General features: G+C 42.2%; 1 protein-coding gene across 3 annotated transcripts in view; it reads left to right on the forward strand.

The window, feature by feature from the left end:
• Positions 1 to 6: 6 nt before the first annotated feature.
• LOC112692183 (scavenger receptor class B member 1) overlaps positions 7 to 26,557 on the forward strand; it is a 30,854-nt gene continuing 4,303 nt past the window's right edge. Inside the window, exons 1-5 of one of the 3 annotated variants that reach the window (XM_025566755.1) lie at positions 7 to 489; positions 23,009 to 23,100; positions 24,678 to 24,856; positions 25,098 to 25,239; positions 25,374 to 25,580. In XM_025566755.1, the coding sequence (XP_025422540.1) occupies positions 429 to 489; positions 23,009 to 23,100; positions 24,678 to 24,856; positions 25,098 to 25,239; positions 25,374 to 25,580 (681 nt within the window). In that variant the 5' untranslated portion in view covers positions 7 to 428. Of the gene's footprint in view, positions 490 to 8,499; positions 8,838 to 22,641; positions 22,688 to 23,008; positions 23,101 to 24,677; positions 24,857 to 25,097; positions 25,240 to 25,373; positions 25,581 to 26,557 lie in introns of those variants that run through there. The other 2 variants (XM_025566754.1, XM_025566756.1) reach the window with 2 other exon arrangements.

Consider the following 26,557-nt stretch of genomic DNA (forward strand, 5'->3'; position numbering starts at 1 on the left):
GGTCGGTCAGTCAGTCCGATATCGCGAACCGTCGCCGTCGTCAATCCGGTCAACACCACAGAACCGATCCAACGCCAGCCAGCCAGCCGCCGGACGAACATTCGCGTCACCCTTTCCGCGCGAACACCCGAGTACCGCGTTCGTTCAACGCGCGTCACGCCCCCCCCCCACCGATCTTTCTCTCACACTTCAGTACGCGCTCGCGACCGTTCAAAACAGATTCCCCGCGACAACCGTTGAAGTCACCGCGCGAACCGCCGCCGATAGTATCGCGCGCGCACCGCTTCCGTACCGTGGGTTGCGCTCCGAAGCAAATGTTGCCGTGACCCGCAGCAACCGTTGAGCCAACCGTCCAGATCGAACCCACCCCGTCCGCACACCACCGGCGTCCGCACCAGAGCACGCGCCCCAGTACCAGCGGCGACGAGATGCACAACAAAAAGGGCAAACTGTGCACGAAACTGACCAGCAGCTTCCTGCGCAAATGGTGTAAGTACAACATCACGAATCCCTAACGTCACTGTATGCCGTAGGGACGCGCATGCCGACGTGAGAGAGATAACAGTAGTTGTATGTCGGCGCGGTTTTCAAAAATCGTTTTTCTCGCACAGGGTCCGCGGGACCACGATGAATCGGGATTGAGAGATACCGACGAGATCGCTTCGCAATGACCCCCGTGCGTCCGACGTCACGACTTCCGCCAAGCCCGGCCCGGTCAACCGGTATAGCTGGTCGGTCGGGCTCGCCGATCAACTCCGTAACGTTGTGGCCGGTATTTTATTATAAGATACACCGGGTGCGGGGAACCGGCCGCGACGGCGTGGTCAACCCCCCCCCCCCCCCCCTATGAGCACTCGCCAAGAGAAATCCGCCGAGGCTGCGCGCATAACATTATACGTATTATTAACGCAGTACTCGTATTATTATTACTCGAGTAAATCGTTGCGTTTATCATCACGCGGTGGTTTTATTTAATTGCTTTCACCCCGAAGCGCTACGAGCCACGTGAAGCCGGTCGAAAAGTATTTTTAGACGCGAACCACACACCCACCGCTGCCGTTTTCTTTTTCACTCGGTACTCGCCCGACCCGTCCAGAAATCGTGTGTCCGTTTCAACGTTCGAAGAGCCGATCTTTTGTAAGTCGTATCGTACGTATCGACGACACACACCAACCGGTTTCGTCGCCGACGGACGTACACCGGGTAAACAACCGCATTACCACCATCACCTACTCCTCCCCCGGAGGTCGTTTCGCGTACCACGGACGTAACACGAAATACGGGTCCGTCGTGCGAATCTTTTCCCTGTTGGCGGCTCGACTCCGCACCCGCCACCCGGGGCCCACCCTTCGGTCCCGTGAACATCGTTATACGGTCGGCGCGATCCATCCCGACGGTCATGACGGGCTCCTCTCACGGGATTCCTATTATTTTTCCAGAAACCGTCGCGCCTTTCCGTGCGTACGCGTCCGACCGATACCCTGTAACCATTGCTCACCCGGACGCGCATCGTCGTACGTCGCGTATCGCGTCCACGACGACGGGACGATGACGACGACGAATACACACAAAGCGTTTTACGACATTTATAGCCTTTGTCGTCATTGTCGCGCGGTTTTGCAACAGCCGGACGGTTTTCTCGACGCATGTTGCCGCATACGATTGAACAACAATAATTAACGCTGTGCGTTCGCGCAATCGTCGTTTCTGTTATTATTTATCCTCCTCCGGCGGTCTAACGCACGCGTTCGTTGTTGTCGCCGCAACCGCTCACTAACGCAATCTCTTGCACACAACTCCTCGGCCCGGCAATAATATAATACAATATTCGCTCTGCATTAACGCAGTATCGCAATAGTAGCAAAACGACATAATAATAATAGTACATATACAATAGCAATAGTAATATGTAACGAGCGGACGAGATTTTCTCTCTTATCCCTCTCTCTCACTCTCTCTCTCTCTCTCTCTCTCTCTCTCTCTCTGTGTGTTTCTTTCTTTTTCCACTCGTATGCAGTACACGTTGCATACGAACCTAACAACCGAAAAGGATAAAAAAAAAATAAAATAAAATTAATTATGTAACTCCGCGCTGTCACCTGTCGTACGAGGACGACCGCTACACACCACCGGCTCTGCACGTTTCACCTTCTAACGCGATGCCCGTAGCAGATTACCGTTGCGTTCCCGTCCGCACCGAGAGGTTCCCTGATATTATTTTCTCCTTCAAATCGTGCACCATGCGGTTCAGTCGCAGCGAGTACAATATCCCGTTTGCAGCAGCCACAAAAACCTGTACTACCCGTTCTTATACACTGCACGCGTCGAATAACCCCATGCCGTGTACGCGTTAACCGTGGTAATTCGTTTTATTATTGTTTCTGTCTTTCTGACTCAAGGGCCTTCGCGACAACACGTAACGAACGCGGTCTCGAGCCACCTATAAACTCTCTCACTCTCTCTCTCTCTCTCTCTCTCTCTCTCTCACTCTCTTGCCCTTCGTCGTATTCGGGACGGGCAGAGCACTTTCTCTGGCCCGGTCGCGTGTCCGCCACCACCCTTCTGTCCATCCGGTCGTCCGGTCCGGTGACCGTTATACACACCTCACGTTACGTGCGTTGAAAACGCGACGCGGCACGGCGTGACGCGACGCGCCGTATTTCGTCGTAGAACTCGGCGTGGCGTAACGTCGTTGTTTACGACGAATACGTTCAACACGACGACGACAACGACAACGACGACGGGCCGCGTGTTATCGTTTGTCGGTTTTTTGTTTTATTTTCTATTTTCCCGACCGTCGTCCCCCCGCGCCCCGACCGATACGTGTCCGTTCAACTTATAACACGTTCCGTACTCGCCTGCGTCTTCAGTGTAAACAACGACCGGTTCGATGTAGACACTGCGACGGTTCAATGTTTTCCAAACATCGACGAGAGAATCAAAATCAAAATCGACGGTAACGATAACAAAAACTACACGACCGGGACGTAGTTTTCTCGTAGTTTCCTCCTCCTCCATGGTCTTACCTACTTCTCCCCTTACGCCGCTAATACCACCGGCGGAAACAATAACAAATCGCCGTCGACAGCGCGCGTCAAATTCCAGGCCGCCGTTTCGTAGCCTCGACGGAGTAGCGCGAGCCGATTCGCAATTCGCAACGACTCCGCTTACGTAATGATTATAACGTCCGTCCGTCATTCCGGTCAACGTACACGATCGTCTTAACGTCGGATCGAGACATCTCCGATGCCGTCGGTCAAGTCCGAAAGATTAAAACAGGAACGAACGGGAGGAATGTATTTTTTTTATTTTTTTTTTTGGGACAACTGTGATCCGAGTTGCGTAGAATAACCAAAACCGATAACACAAAGTCGAATAAAAATGTTTCGTCCGTTTTCGTTTCTGATAACGTCAACGATAGCAACCGGTAGCGGTTTCGCAGTTAAAAAACCCACAGGTCAGGCTGTTTACTGGGGCTTAGGGATTATAAACGTAACAACACCTTGTTACGGGAAAACGCGATATGATCGTTTACTACGTGTTTTTAATTTTATTCGTGATTTTCGTCGAAAACATCAACAATAATTTTACCTTATGTAGGTGTTCCGTCTTACCAGGGGTCCGGCGTTGACATTCAATATGCCTCAGTCTAGCGTTAGCTTCGCTTAAGAAAAAATGTCTTCGGTAGGTCGATAGCGTCAACAAATATTAACTGTGGATCGGCTGACCTTCTCTCAGCCCCTCCCTGCGACCACGGCACACTTGTCGGGGTCCGGTAATGTTAGCAGACGCATATGCGCCCACCCTTGTCGTCACGACCGCCGTGCAGCAAATAGGGTGAGGTCGTCCGCCGTATCGTTCTCGGCGAGTAGTGCCCGTTGCGCAACCAACGCAATCATCATCATCACAATGGCATGCCGATGAGACTTTAATGCTCACGTGTGCACGACGGGGGTGTGCGACTGCTTATGTCAAGGCGCGTCGTCAATCTCATCGGACCAGCGGCGATCGCGAAACAACTTTGCTCGATATCGTCATTCTAGTTGCTTATAATCGTAACATTCGATTTCTTTCGTTTTCGGCATACAAGTCGACTTCTATCGGGATACTTGGGCGCTCCGTTTATTTCGACACTGATTCCAAGATTGTTTCCTTCAAACGAATCCAGTTTTACGCGTTCAATTTCTACGGTTTCGTTCGACAATCGTAAGTTTTCACTTTTGGTTTTGTCGAAATTATTCAACTGTCCGTTCGTGGAACTCGTTGATCTTGAATAGTCTTCCATCATTGCGTCCGATTTAGTAATTGGATCACATACGGTTCAAGGTTCAGTGTTTCGACACCTAGTACATGTGTGACTAGATCCGGTGTTTTTGGAACTTTTTTTTTCTTAAGTTTCTCTCAGAGATTCCGACACAGTAAAAGTTGATCAGATATTGCGACCTCAGTGCGTCCTCGTTACGAGTTGACGTTTCATTACATTTCGCACACTCGAAAGACACATTTTGTTTGTACACGTTGTGTAGACGTGTACATTGCGGAAAATATTGTATCGGTAATATTGGTTTGTCGAGATGGTCGCAACCTTTCCGCACGGTGTCGCTATTAATTTAATAACGATTCTTTCGATAATAACCTATCTTACATGAATCATACAGTACGACAGAACGATTTGTTTTTCGATTTAATTGTGTATGTGTAATCTATTAACATTATTGCAACTATTTGCTCGGGCTTCAGATATTGAAATAAAACGTTTTCATAAATTATATTATTATATTACTTATATGTATATCGAGTATTTATAGTAAATTAATTCCACAGTTGCCTTACGTACAAAATTATTTTGCATGCGATAGCGTTTTCTTTTCGCTACCCGAGATAGGATTATAAATTATAAGCGTGACATTTTTTCCTGTTTCAAATACCGATATTATAGATTTGTCGACCTCACGGTAAAATACCATTATATTAGCGAAGAGAGGATGCCACGAACCGTTTCATTGATCAATTAAATTTATGCACTTATGAATTAAAAATTATCTTTGTAAACTTTTAAACTATTAATGAAAATACGTACAGAATTTTAAATATAATTATTTCAAAACTAATGTAATTGTTGAGTTTACAAAAAAGTTTCATAATTATTCCTTATTACGTGGTTTTAAACGTTAATACACAATCGGTATTATGGCTTCTTAATAGTTTCCAATAAACAAACATTATTGGTAATCGGTTGTGTTTGTTACAAATGTATGAATTATTTGCGTGTATCAATAATAGTTATGCAACATAATGTTTTTGCTTAGACATTTGCTTTCGATGTTCGACGAAAAAGACTAACGCATGATTTCATATTTGATATGTATCTACGTATAGTTCGGAGAAATTACACAAAAACTTTCGATGTTCAACTGATCGAAACGAAATGCATTTCGTGGTTTACGTAATAAGTAGACCTATTAATAATTTATGAAACAGGTTACAAATCGAGTTTGACTTGCATTCAGATTGTTTTTGATTTGTCTAATCATCGTTAATAATAATTTATGAAATAAATTTACGAGGAACCTTGTTATGTTATTACATGGATAATCCGTCATAGACGCAATTCGATTTCTATTTGTTTATTCCGTTTACATTATATATTATGCATTATGTATTATAATGTATTTTTTCGAATCGAAAAAAATAATACAAGGAGATGGAGCTCTTTTACTAATTTATTCAATTTTACAAATTATTATTTTCATTGCAACGGTGAGGAGACGACACATCCTTTTTTCGGAATATTTTTTCTTATTTAAATCAATAATTTTGTTTTAATTTAAATTTCATTAACATAAAATTAAAATAAATCATAGTCAAGTGATTGTGAGAGGTAAAACCACTTGCAATATGGTAAAATCATTTCATGGATCATTACATTTTCTTATAGCTTCATAGTTACTTTTCTTTTCGTTTTCTTATTCGAGAACCAAACATTGAATGAATTTTAAACATTCGTAAAATGTAACGCACTATTATCCAAATCACTATCATTAGTATAATGATTCATTTTATTTCCATCCGTGATTCATCCTACTGGTATCATATGTAACTATTGTTACGATAATTTTGATTTTTTTAGTTATTTCTTATTGCCAAGTAGGGAATGGCTTTTAAGGAATTATTTATGAAAAAAATCAAATGTAATAATCAGCAGAAACAAAAATAAAATGCACACAAAAAAACTGTTTAATAATTAACAAATAACATTAACGTTACGCGCGCATTAGCTCGGTAACTATATGACTGTAAACAATAAACAGTAAACAGTATTTTCTTATCAACAATTAATGTACGCGCTTATTTTTCTCAAAATCACTTTTAAACCGCATAATTCCGTGTAACGAAAACAATCGCAGAAGGATAATATAAAATTATAATTACATGAATCAAAACGCTTTATAATCGTACGCGATAATTGACAACGCACTGACCATGACGCGTCATCGGCTCACGGGTGTTTAACGAGACTTCAAGGGAATCGAAATGATTTTATATGATTTCAGTGCAGTCGTTTTTACAACCGAGCGGCACTATCACTGGAATTCTGAAATATTCACCGTGGTATACGGTGGTGTAGTACCATTAGGTCGAACGATTGGTGGCAATCGTAAACGCGACGCGAACCGCACGCGTCCGGATGTCGGACAAAAAGGCATCTTCATCGTGTGTTCGTTGTACGGTTATCGCGTGCAGTACGGTTTGTCGTACGGTCAAAACAATCCGGCACCAGAGTGATGAAAAAAAAAAAAAAAAAAAAAATGATTCGCGCGCGCGTGACGTTCGCGATATTCGTCGTCATCGTCTTTAATTCAACAGCGACGGTAGAATAATACGGATCAGCTCTACGCGGTATCCGTACGCGCTTTAGGTTGGGTACCCGCTAATCGCGATAGCAATATTATATTATTACTATTCCGACCGTAGAGCCGTGATAACGCGCGGTAATTAGTCACCGTGTACAACACGAAATAATACAACATCTCGTCGCCGTCGACGGCGGTGCGGTGCCCACGGCCACGGTCGCGCGCAGCCAAGTCATCGCCGTTGCCATTATCCCCGTCGCGGTCGTTAATTGAGCGATTACCTTTTAAATAATTATTCGTACGCGTATTATGCGCGTTTCGAGTCGAGCGCGGAAGAGGTATGCGAGTGCACCGTGGCGGTTTTTTTTTTTTTTTTCCGACCGTGAAACAAAATTTCACAGGCGTTCGACGTAGGGTCTCGCGTACGCTTTGTCGATATTAGATCTCGTCGTGCGTCACGACAATGACGAGCGCGATACATATTGTCCCGCGTGTACGTGTGTACATGCGACACGTAACGTCGTTATTTGTCGTGCATAATATTATTATTATTATTGTTGTTGTTGTTGTTGTTATTATTATTATTGTTAACGTTATTATTATCATAATGAAGCGCGCGCGGACGTGCCTCGTCGATGTGTTGTTCGTACCGACCGCGGAGGCGCTTGACCCGGGCGGTAGAATGTCGCAGATCGCTCAAGCACAATAATGCCGGTACGTTTTACACCGAAATGCGACGAGCTGATGGATTTGATTTCTTTTTTTTTTTTTTTTTCCACCCGGCGCATTGTCAACGTTCCGCCATAAACGTTGTCGCGCAAAACACCGTACGCGTTCAAACCATTATTGTACCGCGCGAAAGCGGTTCGACGTTCTTCAACGGTCCGAGTCCGACCATCGCTGCACACGCTCGTGTTTCGAAGACCAAACGGGTACCGCGACAAACCGTTGACGAAGTCGACGCGACATTACGTCGCTTGAACGATCGCGCATTGGGTCGTTCTTGCCAAACGACTCGGTCGTCGGACCGTCATCCGATTCATACGATATCGCCGGTTGTCGGACGCGAGTTTTCAAACGGTCCTACGGTTTTCCGCGAGCCGATGCAACGCTCCCGGTGGCTCGCGAGGACCGACATATCCGAACCGTCATCATCGTATTTCTCACCTGAATGTGTGAAACACGTTTTCGCGTCCGCCCCTGCGCGCCCGTGGCGGATCCGGGGGACGGTCGATCGGTCCCTTGCCTCGTCTTAAACGCGTGCTCGCGATCGTTGCTGCGGCGGACACATCGCGCACATCCAGCGTTCGGAGTACGGAATGTTTCACGGTTTTCGTGAAGTTTTCGCTAGACACCAGACCGTACTCGGAACCGTTTGCGTTACGAGCGCGTGCCGGCACGATCGGAGAGAGATGTATTGTTATTGTTCTACGACTGCGGCGGAGCTACGAACACATGAATATGCGCCGGCACGCGGTGCTCGCATTATACCGCCATTACGATTCAACGGAACGTGCCGGAAAAGCGTTCGGGCGGACGTGCCCGCGCAGACCCGGGTCATTTCCGAAACCGAAGCCCGACGAAACGGTTCTCTCGCCGCGTCCAACCCGCCGGTCGGCTCGCGCAACGGAGTGCCGAAACGGTCGTCCGAACCGCTCTGCGCTGATCACTGTTCCACGGGACGCGTTCGGAGTGCGGACGACAGCGTCGCCGGTTACTCGGCCGAAAGATACGCGGTGAGGAGAACACGGGACAAAAAAATGACGCGCAAACGCTCGCCGTTGCCGTCCGACCAGCGGAAAATCGACGACGACGCCGGGACCGGGCTGCTGGATGGGCTGCGGCGAACGGGACGGGCAAACAACGGGTTGCGTCGCCGTCTCCGTTCGACCGCGAAAACCAGAACGTTCGACGTTTTCAGAGCGGTCAGCTTGGTGACGCGCCGTCTCCGGGCCGCCCACCACCGAACCGTACGAGAACCGAGTAAGCGCGCGCTTTTTCCTTCTCCTCTCACCGTCCGCCACCGTTCAGCGGCTCTTGCGCAAACGGCCCCGCACCGACGTGGCGTACGTATTCTCCTCGGTCACGTCGCGACGCGAGTTCTGCGGCCACGTTTTCGAGCCCGATCGGTCGCGTCCGCAGGTAAAACCCGACTTTAAAGTTTAAGGATTTTCTAAATGTTTATATCTTATTGATTTTCGTGAGCGCTACGTCGTTCCTTTGAAACCGCGTTACGGGAGTAGCTAACAGAGGGGGTACTCAGATATCCTTGCCTCTGGACGATCATGATGAAATTCACCAAACTTTTTACGTTCTACGTTTGCTTCACGGACTCGTTTCGTTCATAACAATTACTATTATTTGACGAAAAAATTAACGAAGCTTCGTCATCGCCACATTATCACTTTACCAAGGCAACGTACCCGTCGACGCCTTGAAAATAACTGGTCAGAGTGTGACTAGTAGAAAATATCGTACGTGGTATACGCGTAGCGCGTTCTGTGCGGCCTCATCGGTACGATTAACGTAGCGGACCAAACGCATACATAACTTACAAAGCACAGCGTTCTGCGTGGCCTCGGTGTTAGGGTTTTTCGCTACGTGGGCTGTGACAACGTGGTCCGGGTAGTGGCTACGGATTACGCCAACAATGGGCACGGTAAGAACACCGATCGTTTTCTACGCATGTCGGTCGGTTTCGACCACCGAATCAGTTTCATCAACCACGACACCGTATTGGATACATAAAACGGTTTTGCTTCATTTTCGGTCAGCACTATCATTTTGGTAGTGTACACAAAGGAAACTCGACCTTTATGGTAGAAATATATTGTTCACCTTATCTGTGGGCTATGAATTCGATTGATTCGGAAAACACAACTGCAAATTCATAAGAACCATTTTATTCGTTTTCGAAGAAATTTAGCGGTGCACCTCCAAAAACGTTTCGTTTTAATTAATGTTCTTCAATACGTTCAAACAAATATATAAGTTGCCATGAAGTAAAGTACACGAAACGAATGTCGTTCATAAAAAAAGATCTAATTAAAAATATTAACAGATTATACTTTGTTTAATTTGTTCGTTATTTTAATACGACAAATATAATTTATAAACTATACATTTTCAAATTATCAAAATTAGAAAATGTGAAATATTGTCATTAATATTCTCACCGCTCCTTCGAAAAAATATCTTGGTTGTGATCGTGCAAATAATAAAAAAAATAATAATATTATTATACGTTGAGGGCCCGTTTTTTCTCGATTAGTTTTCATTGTCATATCCGAGTTTTTATTTTTTATTTTAACAAAACCAAACACTTATTTTCTACCGCCCCGCCCACTGTTTGGTAATTATACCCAACTACATGATTATTTTACTTTCTGCGAGAATAGTCGCTTGCAAACATTTATTCTCGTCGGTGAAACGTTGTCAAGTCGATCAAGAACCAGAACGCAGAGCGAGGAGGACCTTACTCTAATTCGACCGTTATTGAAAGTTATTGAATGTTTTTAATACTATCGAAAGTGTTTTCGAAGCTATTCAAATCTCCATAAGGACATTCTCTCGGAATTAAACGGTTTCTAATAGTTGTAATGTCCAAGTTTTTTTTTTCATCGCGGTATATAATTTAAAGACGAATAACGAAGAGAAAGCTCCTCGCACAACGAGTTGTGTAACATATAATATTTAACTACTGCTCTCTCCCTACTCCAACGGTTAAAGCTTCAGTTATACATGTGCGTATTGCGACCGCCGAGTGAATAGTATGTAAAACCACATTAGATACATAATATTATTATTAATCTCAATTAACGTACGACATCAAAATAATATATCTGCGAAAAAAATTCAAACTTCACTCATTGTCCGACTGATCAGCTTACAGCCAAAATCAACACATCGATCCGTTACTATTTGTGTAAGCGCACCGAGAAAGGAATTTTTAAAAAATTGCGTTTTAAAAGGATCGTAAATATTATCGAGCGATGAGTTCGGCGATCAGATCTTTTTCACTTTAACGCTTATTTGTTCATTCGATGATTGCCGATTAACTGCGTCGTTGACGTATGTAGTATAAAAAAAAAAAAAAAAAATGAAATGAAAACGAATGTCACTGGCATACAACCGACCACAATCTGATGTGTTTTACAATTTTACATCGAAAAAATAGATGGTGCACCTGATCGGTTTAACAAAGAAAATATCTACCTAGTTATACAGTAGAGCAATACAGCGCGACCAAAGATCGCGCGATATCGTCGAAACGGACTCGCGGAGTGCGCGCACCTTAAACCCTCGACACGCTACACGATCCGGTCGGACCAACAGGATATTTAGGTCAGGTCAGTCTGTAATAGCAGGTCGCGTGCGAACGCAACGTCCGACTCTAATCGCTTCTCGGGTCCCGTCGGGTGGCCGTTCCATCTGATCGCTCGACCAACCGACCACATCATGCAGTACTGTCGTTGCGTGTTTCGTCCGGTCTTGTTGGTCAGTCGTTCGCCACTGAATCCGACGTGCGAACACCAAGCGGACACGAACCCGACACCGACAACGTGCAGCGGTCCGCTAGCGAAACACGATTCGGTCGGGCTACTACCCGTCGGCCCGACCGGACGATAGTCGGCGCGACAAAAGGCACGTCGAACATTGCGAAACGGATTTTCCGCGCGCGAGCCCCGTCACGCAGCGTCGCCGACGACCGTGCAACAGACATATTACGATTCCGTAATCGGTGCGCGCGCGCGACCCAATAAAACGGAAACGGCGGGGGCGCGCGTGATAAACGTACGGACAATCGATTCGTATCCGTTGCGAATGATATTCGTGTTCGGGAACATGTCGTAGCGTTGGATTTTTTTTTTTTTTTTGATTTTTCCCCACCTGACCACCGTTGATCGATGCGTGTTACGCGTAGCGGATACGGTCGATCGGGTGACGGTGACGACGTGTGTCCTTGGGGCGCGTGCCGCGGTGCACCTTTACCGTACAGGGCAGCGGTTCTCAAACCGCGGAGCCCTTGGCATCGGCCAAGTCTGAACCAATCGGGTCCGGGCAGGGGCGGATACAGAGGGGGGTGAATGGGGCTATCGCCTCCCCTCCTTTTACCGTAGCAGACTTTAGTTTTTGACGTGATTACTTCAAGGGTAAATAGGGAAATCTTAAACTATTTTTTTTATACCAAACTTATGCTGGTACTATGTTATCACTTATATTTATTATTTGGTGGTATTCTGATATCACAGTTATATACTACTATCATAATGTTAAATATTCGTAAACAAGTTTTGTGTTTGTCGTTGTTTCCAAAACGTGATAACTGATAACGACCAATGTAAAAATCGTTCGGTACCTCCATAATCAACAAATTTGTAATTATAAACTCTATTGTTTTGACACTTATTGATATAAATAAAAAAGTTATTATTATTATTACTATATATATATATTTTTTTTAAAGACTTATTTATTTAAATAAATAACCTTTATCAAAATTAATATTTTTAATTTTATCTACATAAATATATATATATATATATATATATATCATTTGTGTCCATTAAAAGTCGCCCTCCCTGTTATCTTGGTCTGGATCCGCCCCTGGGTCCGGGTGTAGTCTTGTTCCTTAGGCGTCCAGGATAAGCACCGGTACCGATTACTTGCATTGTCCGATGGATCGTACGAAAACCCGTTTAGTTTAAAACTCGGTGTTAAACCGAAAAAATTGATTATTCCGACTTCGTTGCTCGGCTGATGTTTTTATCGATCCAAGTGAAGTAAAAACTTGCCAAAAAAATGCAAAATTACTACCGTTTTCACAGGGAGTGAAAAAATCTGAGCTTTAAAAAAAAAATAAAATAAATTATGAGCCGCGGTGTTTTGTCAACATAAAATTTATAGTTTTATTTAAGGAATATTTCGAATCGATCGCGGACAATATTGTGACAAATTTGATGAAATATTATTACATCATTTTTTACTTACCTGTTAATTTCATCTCAATTATACATTCCTGATTTTTGAGTTTTTTTAGGAACATAACGTTAGCTACTAGCTACGTGCCAAAACCTCGTAACTTGAAATTTTGTAAATTTCACTTTTTGTTAAATAATAGCATTGGTAGCGTAAGTTGCACTCGTTGTAAAAACGATTGTAGTGTTCAGTACATTGTGATACGATTAAATTGTAATTTCAAAACATCGTAAATAGAAGTTGAAAAAAATACTCTTAAGTTAAGTTACGGAGGATAAAAATTTGTAAAAATGGTGTTACGAGGTCTTGGCTCGCTTTAGCTGTCGATAAGGGCTCCGTGGATAAAAAGTGTTGAGAACCACTGCTATGCACTATACCTGAGACACCGTCTCGATTTATCTCGAACGCAATATTCAAATTTGTTCGCACGTCCCGAGATATGCACGTACACGTTACACTTAAACTATTATTGCACATTCGTTTACGTAACACAGTATTTCGGCAAACTTCTCGCGCCGGTACTATTAGGTTGGGTTCTATATAATATTATTGGTTTGTAGATTATGTGTATTTCGACAGACGTTCATTCGACATTGCAAACGAAACGGAGACGAACACATTTTCATATTTACACATGCACTTTACTCATTAATTATTTATTGCTGGTACATATTTCGTACGTATATTTAATGTATAAAAAATCAAACTAGAACGGACAACTTCGATATATAATATAACCCACCATAGTAGCGGTTATCTTTTGCCTCTAAAATTACACATAATATATCATTATTATCGGATAAAAGTTGATTAGGTTAAACCACAATTCTAACTGCATTCATTCGAGCCTGATGGAAGGTCGTTGAATTTGAATAATAGAGGTTCTGGCCAAAAATATTCGAACATTATAGAATGTTACATTATATTCGATCCATCCGAACACATGTGTTTCATTCGATTTATTGAAAGTCTGCTGTTTATTTTTATTCTATAAATGTTCATCAGTCGTCGAATGCCCGAGTTTTATTCACGTAATTGATATCATCCGGCCTGTTCAAGGCAAACGGTCGCAATAGTAATTAATCATCGATTTTAATTTATATGCTGCAAGTTAAAACTAATAATACGTGTACCGGATCCGTATACGTTCCGATATTTTTTTGCTTTTAATCAGTAGATAGGTATATCTTACGCAAAGACGTAGACAATGTTTATTAATTTGTTCTTTTCCGGATGTTTTGCTATCTTCCGCCGTACCACGACTGTTTGAAACAACACTACTGATCTCGATTAGAATATTTTAAACGCCACGTGTCCGTCGAAGACACGGTCAAAACGATGTAACGTTTTTTACGCATCTGAAAACAATTTTCACTGTTCTGAATGTTATCGAAACGTTAGTGTCCGACGTCGTTACGTTTTGTATCTGTTCTATATATGGTTGTACGAATAATTAAAAATTTGTCCGCGGGCGCGAATGAAACAACAACGATCGTTGCTGTCGGACGAGCGCGCGTACTCGAGTTGATAACTAACCCGGTTGGTACAAGTTTCGGCGGGAATCGCATGACTAAGAACGAAGATTCGAGGAAGCATCACGATTATTATTACTATCCGAAACCGGTGCGTTGTATAATTATGCGAGAACGCTCTCGCAACGACGACGTAAACACACGTCCAGCGAAAACGTGATATTATAATAACACATGCGCGCACCGCGAAAACCTTCCGCGTCCCGTTTACAGGATTCATTATTGTTATTTTTTCTTGATATATATATATTTATTTTTTTTTTGTTATACGCAATTAACGAGTACGGTACGTCGTACGATTCGGGGTCACAAACACGCGCCGTCGGATCGCGACGAAGAAATCGGTGCGCGCGCGCGTATTCGATTACGCATCGGCGGCGGCGGCAACGCGAATAACGGTACTCGCGCGCGTAGGAATGGCGTCTGTATCCCATCCACGTACTGCCGCCGAAGAGACAATCTCCCGTTAAGCCGGGTTCACACAACGCGCGATATCGCAACGCGTCCGCGGGTAGGTGTTCTCTGTACGCGCAGGCCCGGTTAACCAAGGGGTAGGCCAACGCCTAGGGCGGCACATTTAACATTTTTCAACTACGGATAGTTTTGAAAAAAAAAAAAAACCATTACATTTACCGGTACCTACTCGTATCGAATTACGTGCCTGGTAAAAAATAACACTCAAAAAACCGTTTTGTTTTTATTTAAATTAGTAGTAGTGGTTTACTTGTCCACGAACGTATTGATCTAGTAAATTGTTAACTTTACATAAATAAATGTAATGAACTCAGAATTAAGTCCATTTCAGTATTGGTCAAGTAAAAATAATATTTGATGTAGTATTTACACGTAAGGGGCGACAAAACTTAAGTTTGCCAACGTGTAAGTAAACGTTTGAGCCGGGTTTGCCGTACGCGTGCACGTTCTTAACCGCAGTCAAATCGGTTCAATCCGCTCAGCGCGTACATCGTACACGTTTTACCGCGCGGTGACCGCGAGTGGTTCAAAAGTCGGACGCGGTCGCGCACGGTAACCCCGTCGAAGGGCGACCCCGTGTCCTGGTCCGGTGACGGTCGACCGATTTGGACCGTGCGGTGTGAACCCGGCTTCGTGAGCGCGTGTCACACGTACACGTATTGTTGTCCGTATGATCGTAGACGCACCGAGAAAGACGGGTTCACACGCAGTCCGGACCGGATTCGTTTCGCGCGCGCGAACGGTACCTTTGAAACGATTCCGCGGCGGGCACGTGATGTAGGTTAGTTTCGACAGTCCAGTTCCCGCGCGCATCACGGTTCCGTCGCGGTCCAAGGCCGACGAGAACTTTTCAGGGCTCCGGAGCTTATCGGTTCCAGGCCCCCTTTACTTACACTTGATTGGCAAAGATACTTGTACACGTACTTGCACATACTTTGGTGCAATAAAAATACTCAAACTTCTATCTTTTACCACGGCAAATGAGATCAAAAAATAATTTCGTATAAAAGGCTGAGACGACGGGCCCTCTTGGAGGCACGGGTCCCGGGGCTGTAGTCCTACCTGCCCTACCATCTCGTCGGCTCTGCGTGCGGCCAATTCTGGTCGTACGACGGGTTGCGCCGACCGAACGCCGCCGGGGTCGCGACATTGTCGGTTGGCGTCCGTCGTGCGCGGTGTTTCGCAATCGGCGACATCGGCCATCGTGACCGAGTAACGATTCGCGTACACCAATCACCGTAGAGTCATTATTTTTTACGGTTTCGATCACCCGCGGCGGCATCGTTGCGACCGAATATTGTAACACGTACTTCGAACGTTGTGGACGTTTCGCTTATTCGAATCCGTCCGTTTTCCATGACCCATCCTGTATCTTGCCCGGCCAACGATAATCTTAATAATAAAAGCACAAGACATTTTTATGGCCGACTACCGATGGATACGCTTTTGGAACATTTTCACGTAAACCTAACCTGACAGGGTGTTAACGGAGTTAAGAGTTAACGCCTTATGCCTGGATTTCCTTATAGGGTATCGTATATAGCTTTATTATAATTGATTTCGTAAGTTTAAAAAAAAAAAAAAAATTATGAGAATGGTAGTTTTAACTGAAAACCCCGAGTTAACGATTTAAATAAATCAGTGTGATTAGGCATGCATTACTAAAACGTAAACGTTATTTTACGAATTTCCTTCACGTATCCATGTTTATGAGCTTTCGGCGTTCTACAGGTTAAGGTCAACAGCTGATAAAGATATATACGATGGGTACGTGCCGTACATTCGTCCAAGTATGCATCTGTGACCGCCGACAACGCCGTGATAACCGCGGTAGAAGTTTTACCGTGAAACCGTTTACGTACTCACTCTGTCTATAAATGGTTCTAAAAAACAATAAGATTTTCGTCCGCTTTCGCGAGACTTGTCGACACAATTTCATACGTCGCGGACCAGTCGGAGTTATCCGTAACCGCACGTTTTTCGCTGTTATCCGCCGTTCACAATGACTCGGCCGACGGTCGTTTTAGATTGTAGCGAAACGTTATAGTATGTTTAATATTTAATGCACCAAACATAATACATCATAAAGCCGTATGGATTTAAATGCGAACCACTGCGACACCGGCTGATGGTCGCACCGTGAGAAAACGAGAAAAGCATAATCCAAGTGACTAACGCGCAAAAACGTATCACGACCACCGCATTTGCGCGTGCTGACGACGCTGATCGTCAAGCGTATGCAAACGCGTTTATATTTTTGGTGAAAAAAAAAATGGCCCGAGGTCCCACGTTAAATGCGCAATAATCTTGTTGGCGATATAAAAAAAAAAAAAAATGAATCGTGTTTCATTCGTATCGGCGCATCAATTTTTTCATTCGTATTTTTATTCCGCCGAAGTTAATCGTTTTCCCTCCCGTCGTCGTGTCGCTGTCGTCATAATTTCATGTCGGTCACGGGCGTACAGGCACACTGTTTGCTGGCGGCGGTGAAGTGGGAACGGCCCCTAGCAGTGTGTACGTACACAAAACGACAATAATATGATATTTAATACACGTGAAATGCCGTAATAATCCGCGCAATAATACGTGTGCGCAATGCGATTTCGTCAAGACGCGTGTAATTATTATTGTTGCTATTATTTGATCGTCCTTCGTGTCGCGGTAATATTTGTTCTCGTCCGTTCCATCCGCGTGCCGGATAGTCGCTCGTCGTACGTATGGACGCAATTTTTTTTTTTTTTTTGGTTTCCTATTCGCGATTTCCGAAACGGGAAGTCGCGCTGCGTAAAGGTCGACGTTGGAAAAAACGATACCGTCAGACCAGATGAGGTCGTCACGCGCAACGACCGCGACCTCTACGCCACAGTCGGGCTGCGAAAACAAACGAAACCGGGTAGGCACGCGGTCGCAGTCGTTTCGCACGGTTTTTTTTTCCACAAATTTTTTTTTTTTTTTATAAATTTTTTTATTTCGCTCGCGTAGTTCAAATATTGTACAGCGTTTCGGGGGTAAACCTCGACGAAGAAGAACCCGTCGTCGTCGTCTTCGTCCGGGGGCAATGGGAAGCAACGAGACCGTAAACGATATATTTATTTAGAAAGTGTGTAACGTTTGTTATTCATTCGCTGCGTGAGAAAAAACCGGAATGTGTCGTCCCGCGGACGCGTACCGCGTACGTAACGATGATAATAATGATAATAATAATAATAATTTGATCGTACGTACGGTCGCCGCACGCCGCGAGTTCTCTCCGCCCGGCCAAGAAGGTCGTCCACTGCGTACCCCAATACCGCGTCGACACGACATACACCCGACACGGGATCCGATGTCCTCGGCCAGATAATATCGTAATAATTTGATGTTATCGTGTGCACGCGCGTTCGTACGTACATAACGCGCGTACGCGACCGGCGATTTAGCTATCCTCGCACGTTTTCGCTTCTCCCGACGGCCGCGGACACGATGTATACGTTATACGTATTTAATGAACATGCGCGTGTAACGTTTGCAATCGCGTACGCCCGAACGCGTAATATTATAATCTCCGGAATGGCCCGAATATATCTCGTTTTTCTGCGCCGATTGGTAGTTAACAACGATTTATAAACGTGTTATTATCGTCTTGACCGCGCTTCGTTTTTACAGTTAACGCGCGCAGCGCACCGTATAACGAGTTACCATATTTTCTCTTATAAATATACGCGCCACATACCTCGTACTACCTGCTACGCGCCCGGTCACTACCGGTTAATTATGTTACTCGTACACATGTCTGAATCGAGTTCATATTTTTATTTCTTTCCGTGACCAATGGTGGTCAACCTCTCTCTAATTGAAGAATTCCAATATCGAAATCGCGCCGTATTCGCACGGTAAACCAACATATATATATATATACGAGTACACATATCGTTATAACGAGAATCCACATTTTTGTGTTCGCAATGCCGTTGGAATATTATAAATCCCCGCAAAGATACCACGTATTCTACATTGACCGGTGTCCGTACACATCCACCTCCTATAAGTTTATTTATTCGGATTACCTCAATATCCTCAACAAGTAATCGATTAAAGTAAAATTTAACAATAATAATACTAATTACGATACATTATAGAACGTATTATCAAAATAATTTACCGATGACCTCCGTCGAGTCGTACTTACCTTTGGTTTTTGCGTGACTATGAAATTATAAACAACGGTTTGGCGTAAAAATTAATTCCTTTCGGTTTGTGTGTATTGTAATTATAAGAAATCAAATTCGCATATATATATATATACGCTTAAATAATAAAGAGGACAATATTATTAATGTTTCGACGGTGTTATTTTTTCGATAGCTATTATACCATTTGTAAAAAAGAAAAACTGAAAACGAGTTTTTTATAATTACATTTTTTCCAAATTAGATAGTTAAAAAATAACGACTAGAACATCATATTAACCTTCATACTATCTATTATACGATGCATACATATTTGATTTATCAACCATGGTTAGTTACTGTACACGGCCAAAATAATATTAATGTGCGTAAAATAGTTTTTGTGTGTTTTTTTTTATATAATCGACCGATTTGTTTTTCACGTTGTGCACAAAAATAAATCTATTGATCTAACTATTTTCGATAAACAGTTGATTAACTCTATGAAATCTTCGTAGAAGCAAAACGTTGTATTGCAGTAATTATAAAATAAACTTAACGTGGTTTATTTTACTTAAACACTTCCACATAATATAACACAGTTATATCATTTGTTAACCATTTTCCGAACTCTTCATAATTTCAAAGTTTTTCATTTTAACTATTTAATTATTTGATCATAAACATCATTATTCCAGAAGAAAATGAAATAAGTATGCATCAAAAAAAAAAAAGGAAAAAATAAGATAATTCTGCGAATAAGGTTTAAGCACAATAAGTTTTTTCATCTATCCCACCGTAGAATAATTAACATATTATTTTAAAAATGTAAACGAAATTGTTTAGAGTTATTCGTATAAACACAAACGAATAGCGGTAAGTCCATCCACCTAGGTTGTACAAAAACTCAATAGTCAATGGTGTTGCAATTTTTAGTTTATTTTTTTGCCATCCGATGTTATCGAGAAACGCGCACAAGCTATAATATGTGGAATACATTAGTCAATTCGGCCACGCCCCGGTTCTAAAGTATTTCGCTAACGTGTATTCGATCAGCAAACTTCTGAAGATTACGATGTAACCGTACACTGTTCGGAATAAGAAATAAAAACGAAAATATTGGTTTCACGGTTAGCCGTCGGATCGAATTAGCTTACACGAATAGATACAACCTCGCGGTTTTTGCGTAAACCGTCGGCTAGTGCTCGGCATGAGATTTCCGTAGTTGTACAACGATCGCGTATACGTGTAGTGAACCGTTGTTATGCGCATTAAAAGTGGCAGGAGGTCATCAGGGGCAATAACGATGATATGAACGATATGTAATGATAATAACTAATTCCCTAAAAAATAAAATTCATCGGCCGCACGATAATATCGTGTACAGCCATTATAGTTGTCGTGTCGCAATGCGTATAATAATAATTATTATTGCGCGCGATTAACGAACAACGCGTAAACTTCTCTCTGGTAGTATCGCAAACTATACTTACTAGATGAGCCACTCACGACATTTATCATTGAGAATGATGAAGCCTGGTGACAGTGCTCTTATCATACATCCACCATGTTTTCCGTTGGCAAAAAAATATTAAGTACTCGCCGAGTATTGTTCTTACTATTTCTTCAGTAAGTCAAATTTAAATAAACATAAAAGTTAAATATAATTAAGATAAGGGTAAACAATGTTTAACACAAACGCTATGTTTTTCACACGACATAAACGTATCAGTTTATAATAAAAACAAACAGTACTTATCGCATATTATTAAGTAAAACTAATTTTGTTAATTTATGTCGTTTACTAACAATATTTGAAGTTTTTGCTTTAGCAATATGATGTAGTCGTATTATTAAACATTTTTTTACAGATTAGTGTTACTGAATCTATTTTGTAAAATTAATTATTGGAACACGTCACATTTTGTAAACTATTGAAATTATAATCATAATCTTTGGCTAAGATTATTATTGTTACAGATAAATCAGGTATAATATAAGTAAAATTGCTGGTTAGATTGATTAACTAATTTTCAATGTATTTAACTAATTTCAAAACACTATTCGAACTCTTTGATAATCCTCTTCTATTTTTTATATCAGTTGATGTGGAATAAAACTATTTATGACTATAGTTAAGTTCACTTGATTGTTTTTTAATATTGTCTGCACATGTTGTACAATCATTTTAAGTAATCTTCTTACAATAAAACCAGTAATATAATTAAGAATATTATCTTTAATCTTACTGAATCGGTCAATCTCGCCCATAAAAAATAACATTGGAACATCCGTAATCCACACAAGACACTGGCATAGGCGCAAATAGGGTGGTGTTTGGGGGATGAATTCAGCCGCTGGATTTATTATCGTTTTATATCGTATACATTTATTAGTTAATATATAGAACTAATAATAATGTTTTTCACGTATATTTTTTTTTTTTTACGCCAACAGTGCACCGTGATAACAATAACAATCATAATAATAATAATAATAATAATAATAATAATAATAATAATAATAATGGTAACAATTGTAATAGTAACACACAAAACCGCTTCGGAAATGACTCGGCGTGACGGCGCGCGTGAAAATAATCGCGCGCGCCGCGGCCGTAAAAGGTCGCGTCATCGGAAACCGTCCGAGTTCGGCGCACGCGCGCGTTAGCCACGCGCAACACGGTTCGCGAAGCGGCGGACCGGCCGCCGAACGGTTTCTACGATGGCTTCCGCTTCCGCGCTCGTGACATCTCCACCGGCGACGAGAAGGACGACGGCGGTCTTTTCTCGGGCCCGATAAGCGCGCGGAGGTCAACCCGGTTTCGGAGGCTGTAACGAAATTTTGCCGCGAAGGCCCGTCGCGAACAGAAGTCGGCGGAACGATTTGCTTTTGGTACTGAACACTCGAAGAAAGGTTGGTCGGCAGCCCGTTCAACTGTTGCCGCCCCTCTTCGAGGAATAATTTTTAAACACGTTGAATTAAAATACGTTTTTATTTAACCGTTTATACGAATTAACAATCGGACTTAATTCAACTTCACATTTTACAAAACGTTTAAAACGATCGAGTGATTCTTGAAAACATTTTTTTACCGGCTCTCCACGCTGGAAACCTTTCGATTATCCCATCGCCGATAGTGTTTTGACCAAGTCCGTTCAACAGCCTGCACCGATCGTGCGGCCCTTCCGCCGGCCCTGCGCGACACGTCCCCCGGAGCGAACGGAAAACATCGGTCCACTTCTCGGCCCCGAATTCGATTCGAACGCGACTGGCTCCAGGGCAAATCCGCCCCGGTCCCTGTTAGCCGACGACGTTATCGCACCGGAGACGGGAGCCGGCAGTAGTTTCGATCCATCGCATTCGCGATGTGGTGCGAGTTCGTTTCGGTTTCGTCGTCCAGCCGGAACGGATCCGTTACCGTTTCGTAATCCGCCGCCCACGCGCGATACGCCTATGCGCGCGTACCGCCGTAACGATGGGTTTACGCGTCACGCGGCTTGGCGCGATTATAGCGGATTCGAGAACGCTTCCGGTGAACGTACCCGGACGGTCCGATCGAGCGGTCGCTCGTTTGCAGTTCGGATATTGTTTAGTTCGTGGTGAAGGTTCGAGTCGGATCGGTGCCCGTTGACCGTTTTAGCTGCACCGACAGTATCAACGAGACAGATGGCGACATCTTTGTTCAGGGGCCCATTTGGTACGTCGAACTGTTCTGACTGTTGTGTGGCGGCCGAGGGCTTGGGATTCGGTGTTCGAGAGCCCCGTGCCCGCGCACCATATGTCCGTATCGGTCGTCACCGAAATCCTAATATTACGCTAAAACATTTTGTGCGAAACACGTACACGATTGTGTTCTACGGTCTGCGCGTCACTGACGTACAGTAACTTGTACGACCCTTATCCCGTTTACCCGGTGAACTCGCCTTAACTTACCTCCGTACTGTCCAGTGCACACGGACGTGTGTACTGCGAATGGATTACGTATTAATCGGTACAATTTATTTTTGGCTTTTTTCAGGGTTCGTGCTCGCTGTGGCTGTAGCCTTGTTGGTCGGCGGTCTCCTGGTGGTGGCCTTTTTCACCGCAGCCGTCGAGTTAGTGATCGATGACGTAAGTGTTCGCCATTTACGTACCGTATACATGTGCGCTTTCCACGTACATACCAGAACTCAACATTAATACGCGTTTAAATATTAAATATGGCTTATGTTTATATTGTTTTTCGTACGATTTTACTGCTTCATAGATATAGAAAATGCTTTAGTTAATAATTTGCTTAGTTGTGCTAACCTACTCCAAGATTAAATTGTTTTCACCGCATAGTTTTGATGTCCGTTGTACTTGTGATTGTATTCACTGAATTTACACCATGAACTATTCTCATCGAGCAGCGTTTTACGCCAACAATAACGTACAACTATTGTAAATTACGTTTTTATTTTTTCATTATAACCTGTATAGGTCCAGGATTAATATCAACTGACATTACTGAATACGGAACACTCGATACTGAAATGACAAACGCATTCAAGGTTTTTCATTTAATTTTTATCGCACGATTCTAGTTCAATAAATAAAACTTATTTGTAAGTTCAACTGGTTCGAGTTTTTACTACTAGAGAATTTAGAATAATAAAAATAATATTGAATTATATTTACAGTGCATGTATACATATTGTAAAACTTTTTTTAAATTTACTACATTTATTATCTTTAACGGACATCTTTTCTCAAACCCTTCTCATTAAAATTTTACGGATATATTTGATCAATGAGTAAGAAACTTAGATCGGTATACATGTTTTATCCTAAACGATAACTGAATTTTTAAATAAAACAGTTTACCCTAATTCTATATTACATTCTATTGAAGTTACTACCAAGTACTAAATACTCTGTGAATGGAACATTTTCGTAAATATGAAATTAACAATACTTTTTTTAGTTTCTTAGCGAAAACCGAGTACAAATTAAAATCTGAACGGAAACTAAAATAATCTCTTAGGTTATGGAGATATTTGGTTTATTTAAAAACATGAAAATGTTTTCTATTAATCTCAATAAACCTGTTTTTTTATTACAACACTCTGACACAGTATCACTTAAAACCGATCATACATGTTATTAGTTACTTTGATGTTCATGAAAAATTACAAAACAGACATAGGTTATAACTTTTCTAGAATTAATTTAAATTATTATTTGATTGTATCTATGTTAATACATGTGTTATATACGTAACGTATACGTAACTCTTTGATAATGAGCTTCAATTTATTCGATTTCATTATTTAACCAAGAAAAATAATTCGGTAGAGATTTCTCGTTCAAAATATAATAAAGAAATTAGTTAAAAAAAGAAGTTCAGCCTCGAATGTGAAGGTTAAAGGTTGAAGGTGTTCAAAGTGATAACAGTTCAATGCTGGTTAGACTAAAAACGTTTTCCATGTCCGACGACATGAAAAAATGAATGGAAAATAGATTGTTTTTGCTTTAAGATCATCATAAGGATATCTCTACTTTTTTGTAAGTGCTAAACTCGAGGTAACAGTGCACATCAGCTGATTAAATAATTATTTAAACGTTTTTCTACAGCGAAAAGTTTAGGCGCTTTTAATTTCGGCGCATTATTACTAGTATGTCTCTGTACAGGCACACAGTATTAAAATCACATTATCTGTTCGCAGCAAATCACCCTGCGGCCGGGTTCTCAGACGTACGAGATGTGGCGCAAACCGCCGGTCAACCCGGTGCTTAAAGTGTACGTGTACAACGTCACCAACGCCGACGAGTTCTTGTCCGTCGTTGGTCCCGGTGAGACGCGCGAGAAGCCGCTTCTGGACGAGCTGGGTCCGTACGTTTACGTGTAAGTATACGATATTACTGAACTCTATGACATACAATATATTCGGTAAGACTCGGACAGTAATATAGACATTTTTCATCGAACGTAAATGTGTTAAGCTGATTTTGACTTACGTTTCACCGTGCGGACTGTCCGCAAACGCACTTGATTTATCATTAAAAAAAAACCGACGTTCGTACGTTATTATGTATCAGTACAATAATATTTTGTTGTGTTTTATTTCTATTTCTATGTCGTGTAGAGAAACATGGGAAAAAGTTAACTTGACGTTCCACGAAAACGGCACGCTTACGTACAACCAGCGAAAGGTGTACAGATTCGACCGCGAACTGAGCGCCGGTTCCGAAGACGACGTCGTCGTGGTGCCCAACATTCCGATGTTGGTAAGTACGATTGAACATTGGCGTGCCTTTGCACAAAGGTCACGTTAAAAAAAAAATGCAATGATACATTGCAGTTTTCGTCGCCATCGACGTAATTAATTATTCATGCGTTGTCGTCATCGTTGTTATTCCAGTCTGCCACGTCGCAGAGCAAACACGCCGCCCGGTTCTTGAGACTGGCCATGGCCAGTATCATGGACATATTGAAAGTGAAACCGTTCGTGGAGGTGAGCGTCGGCCAACTGCTATGGGGCTACGAGGACCCGCTGTTGAAACTGGCTAAGGACGTGGTCCCCAAAGAGCAAAAGTTGCCTTACGAAGAGTTCGGACTACTATACGGGGTCAGTATGCAATATCTGCAGTCGTGACGGTATTAGACTTGGTGTCATTCGACGTACCGATGATTTCCAACGGTACCTGACCGCTAAACATTGTACCACTCTCTCGAACTTTACACTGAATTTCAAATGATCCCGCGATAAAGCGCGTCTCAACGGCCCGTTTAAGTTTGAGTAGAGTCAATTCCGCAAGACTACCGTACGTAATGTACGAAACCATATAACATTCGAATCCGGGTGATCTGTTCGACGTCGAGCACTTATTTTCTCGGCTGATTTACTCGTTTTAAAAATAATATTACATCATATAATCCGAAGCCATGACCGGATTATTGCACATCAATTTCGCATAACAGAATAATGTTTTCGTCATGATTATCTTTCAAATACAATGGTAATTCGAAAACGGTAACGAGTATACGTTTTTTGTTTCGTAACCCGAGGCAAAATATTTCTCTGGACATTTTTTTTCATTTACATATTATAAATCTACAGGTACTCTGCCAATTTATTTATATATATATATAAAAAAAAAAAAAACATTCTGCTTTAGAATACTAAATACACAACATCGTGTAGCAATAACTTAAAAATAATTTAAATAATTTGATAAAAATGGATACTAATATGAAGTGTACCTACAATATTTTCGAAACATTATTATTTAAAAATAGAAATTTATATTGAACTTTTAAAAAATCAACTTAAAAATATTACAGTACAATAATTAATTAGTAGAAATAATGGGTGATAACCAAAGATTATTTCGATTACGTGATCAACACTTTTTATAACTATAACAAAGTAATATATATATCGAATATTGATTTGCTGAGTTTAGAAAATATCTATGACCCCTTAAAATCATTAATCATTCTGATATTATTATACACTTTTGGTGACATAATTTATACTCTGTAATCATAAAATTATAAAATATTTCATTGTATTCAATTGCATTGTTTAAGTTTTCTGTTTTT

Source organism: Sipha flava, unplaced genomic scaffold (assembly GCF_003268045.1).
Source record: "Sipha flava isolate LNK unplaced genomic scaffold, YSA_version1 71_pilon_pilon, whole genome shotgun sequence".
Classification (NCBI taxonomy): Eukaryota; Metazoa; Arthropoda; class Insecta; order Hemiptera; family Aphididae; genus Sipha; species Sipha flava.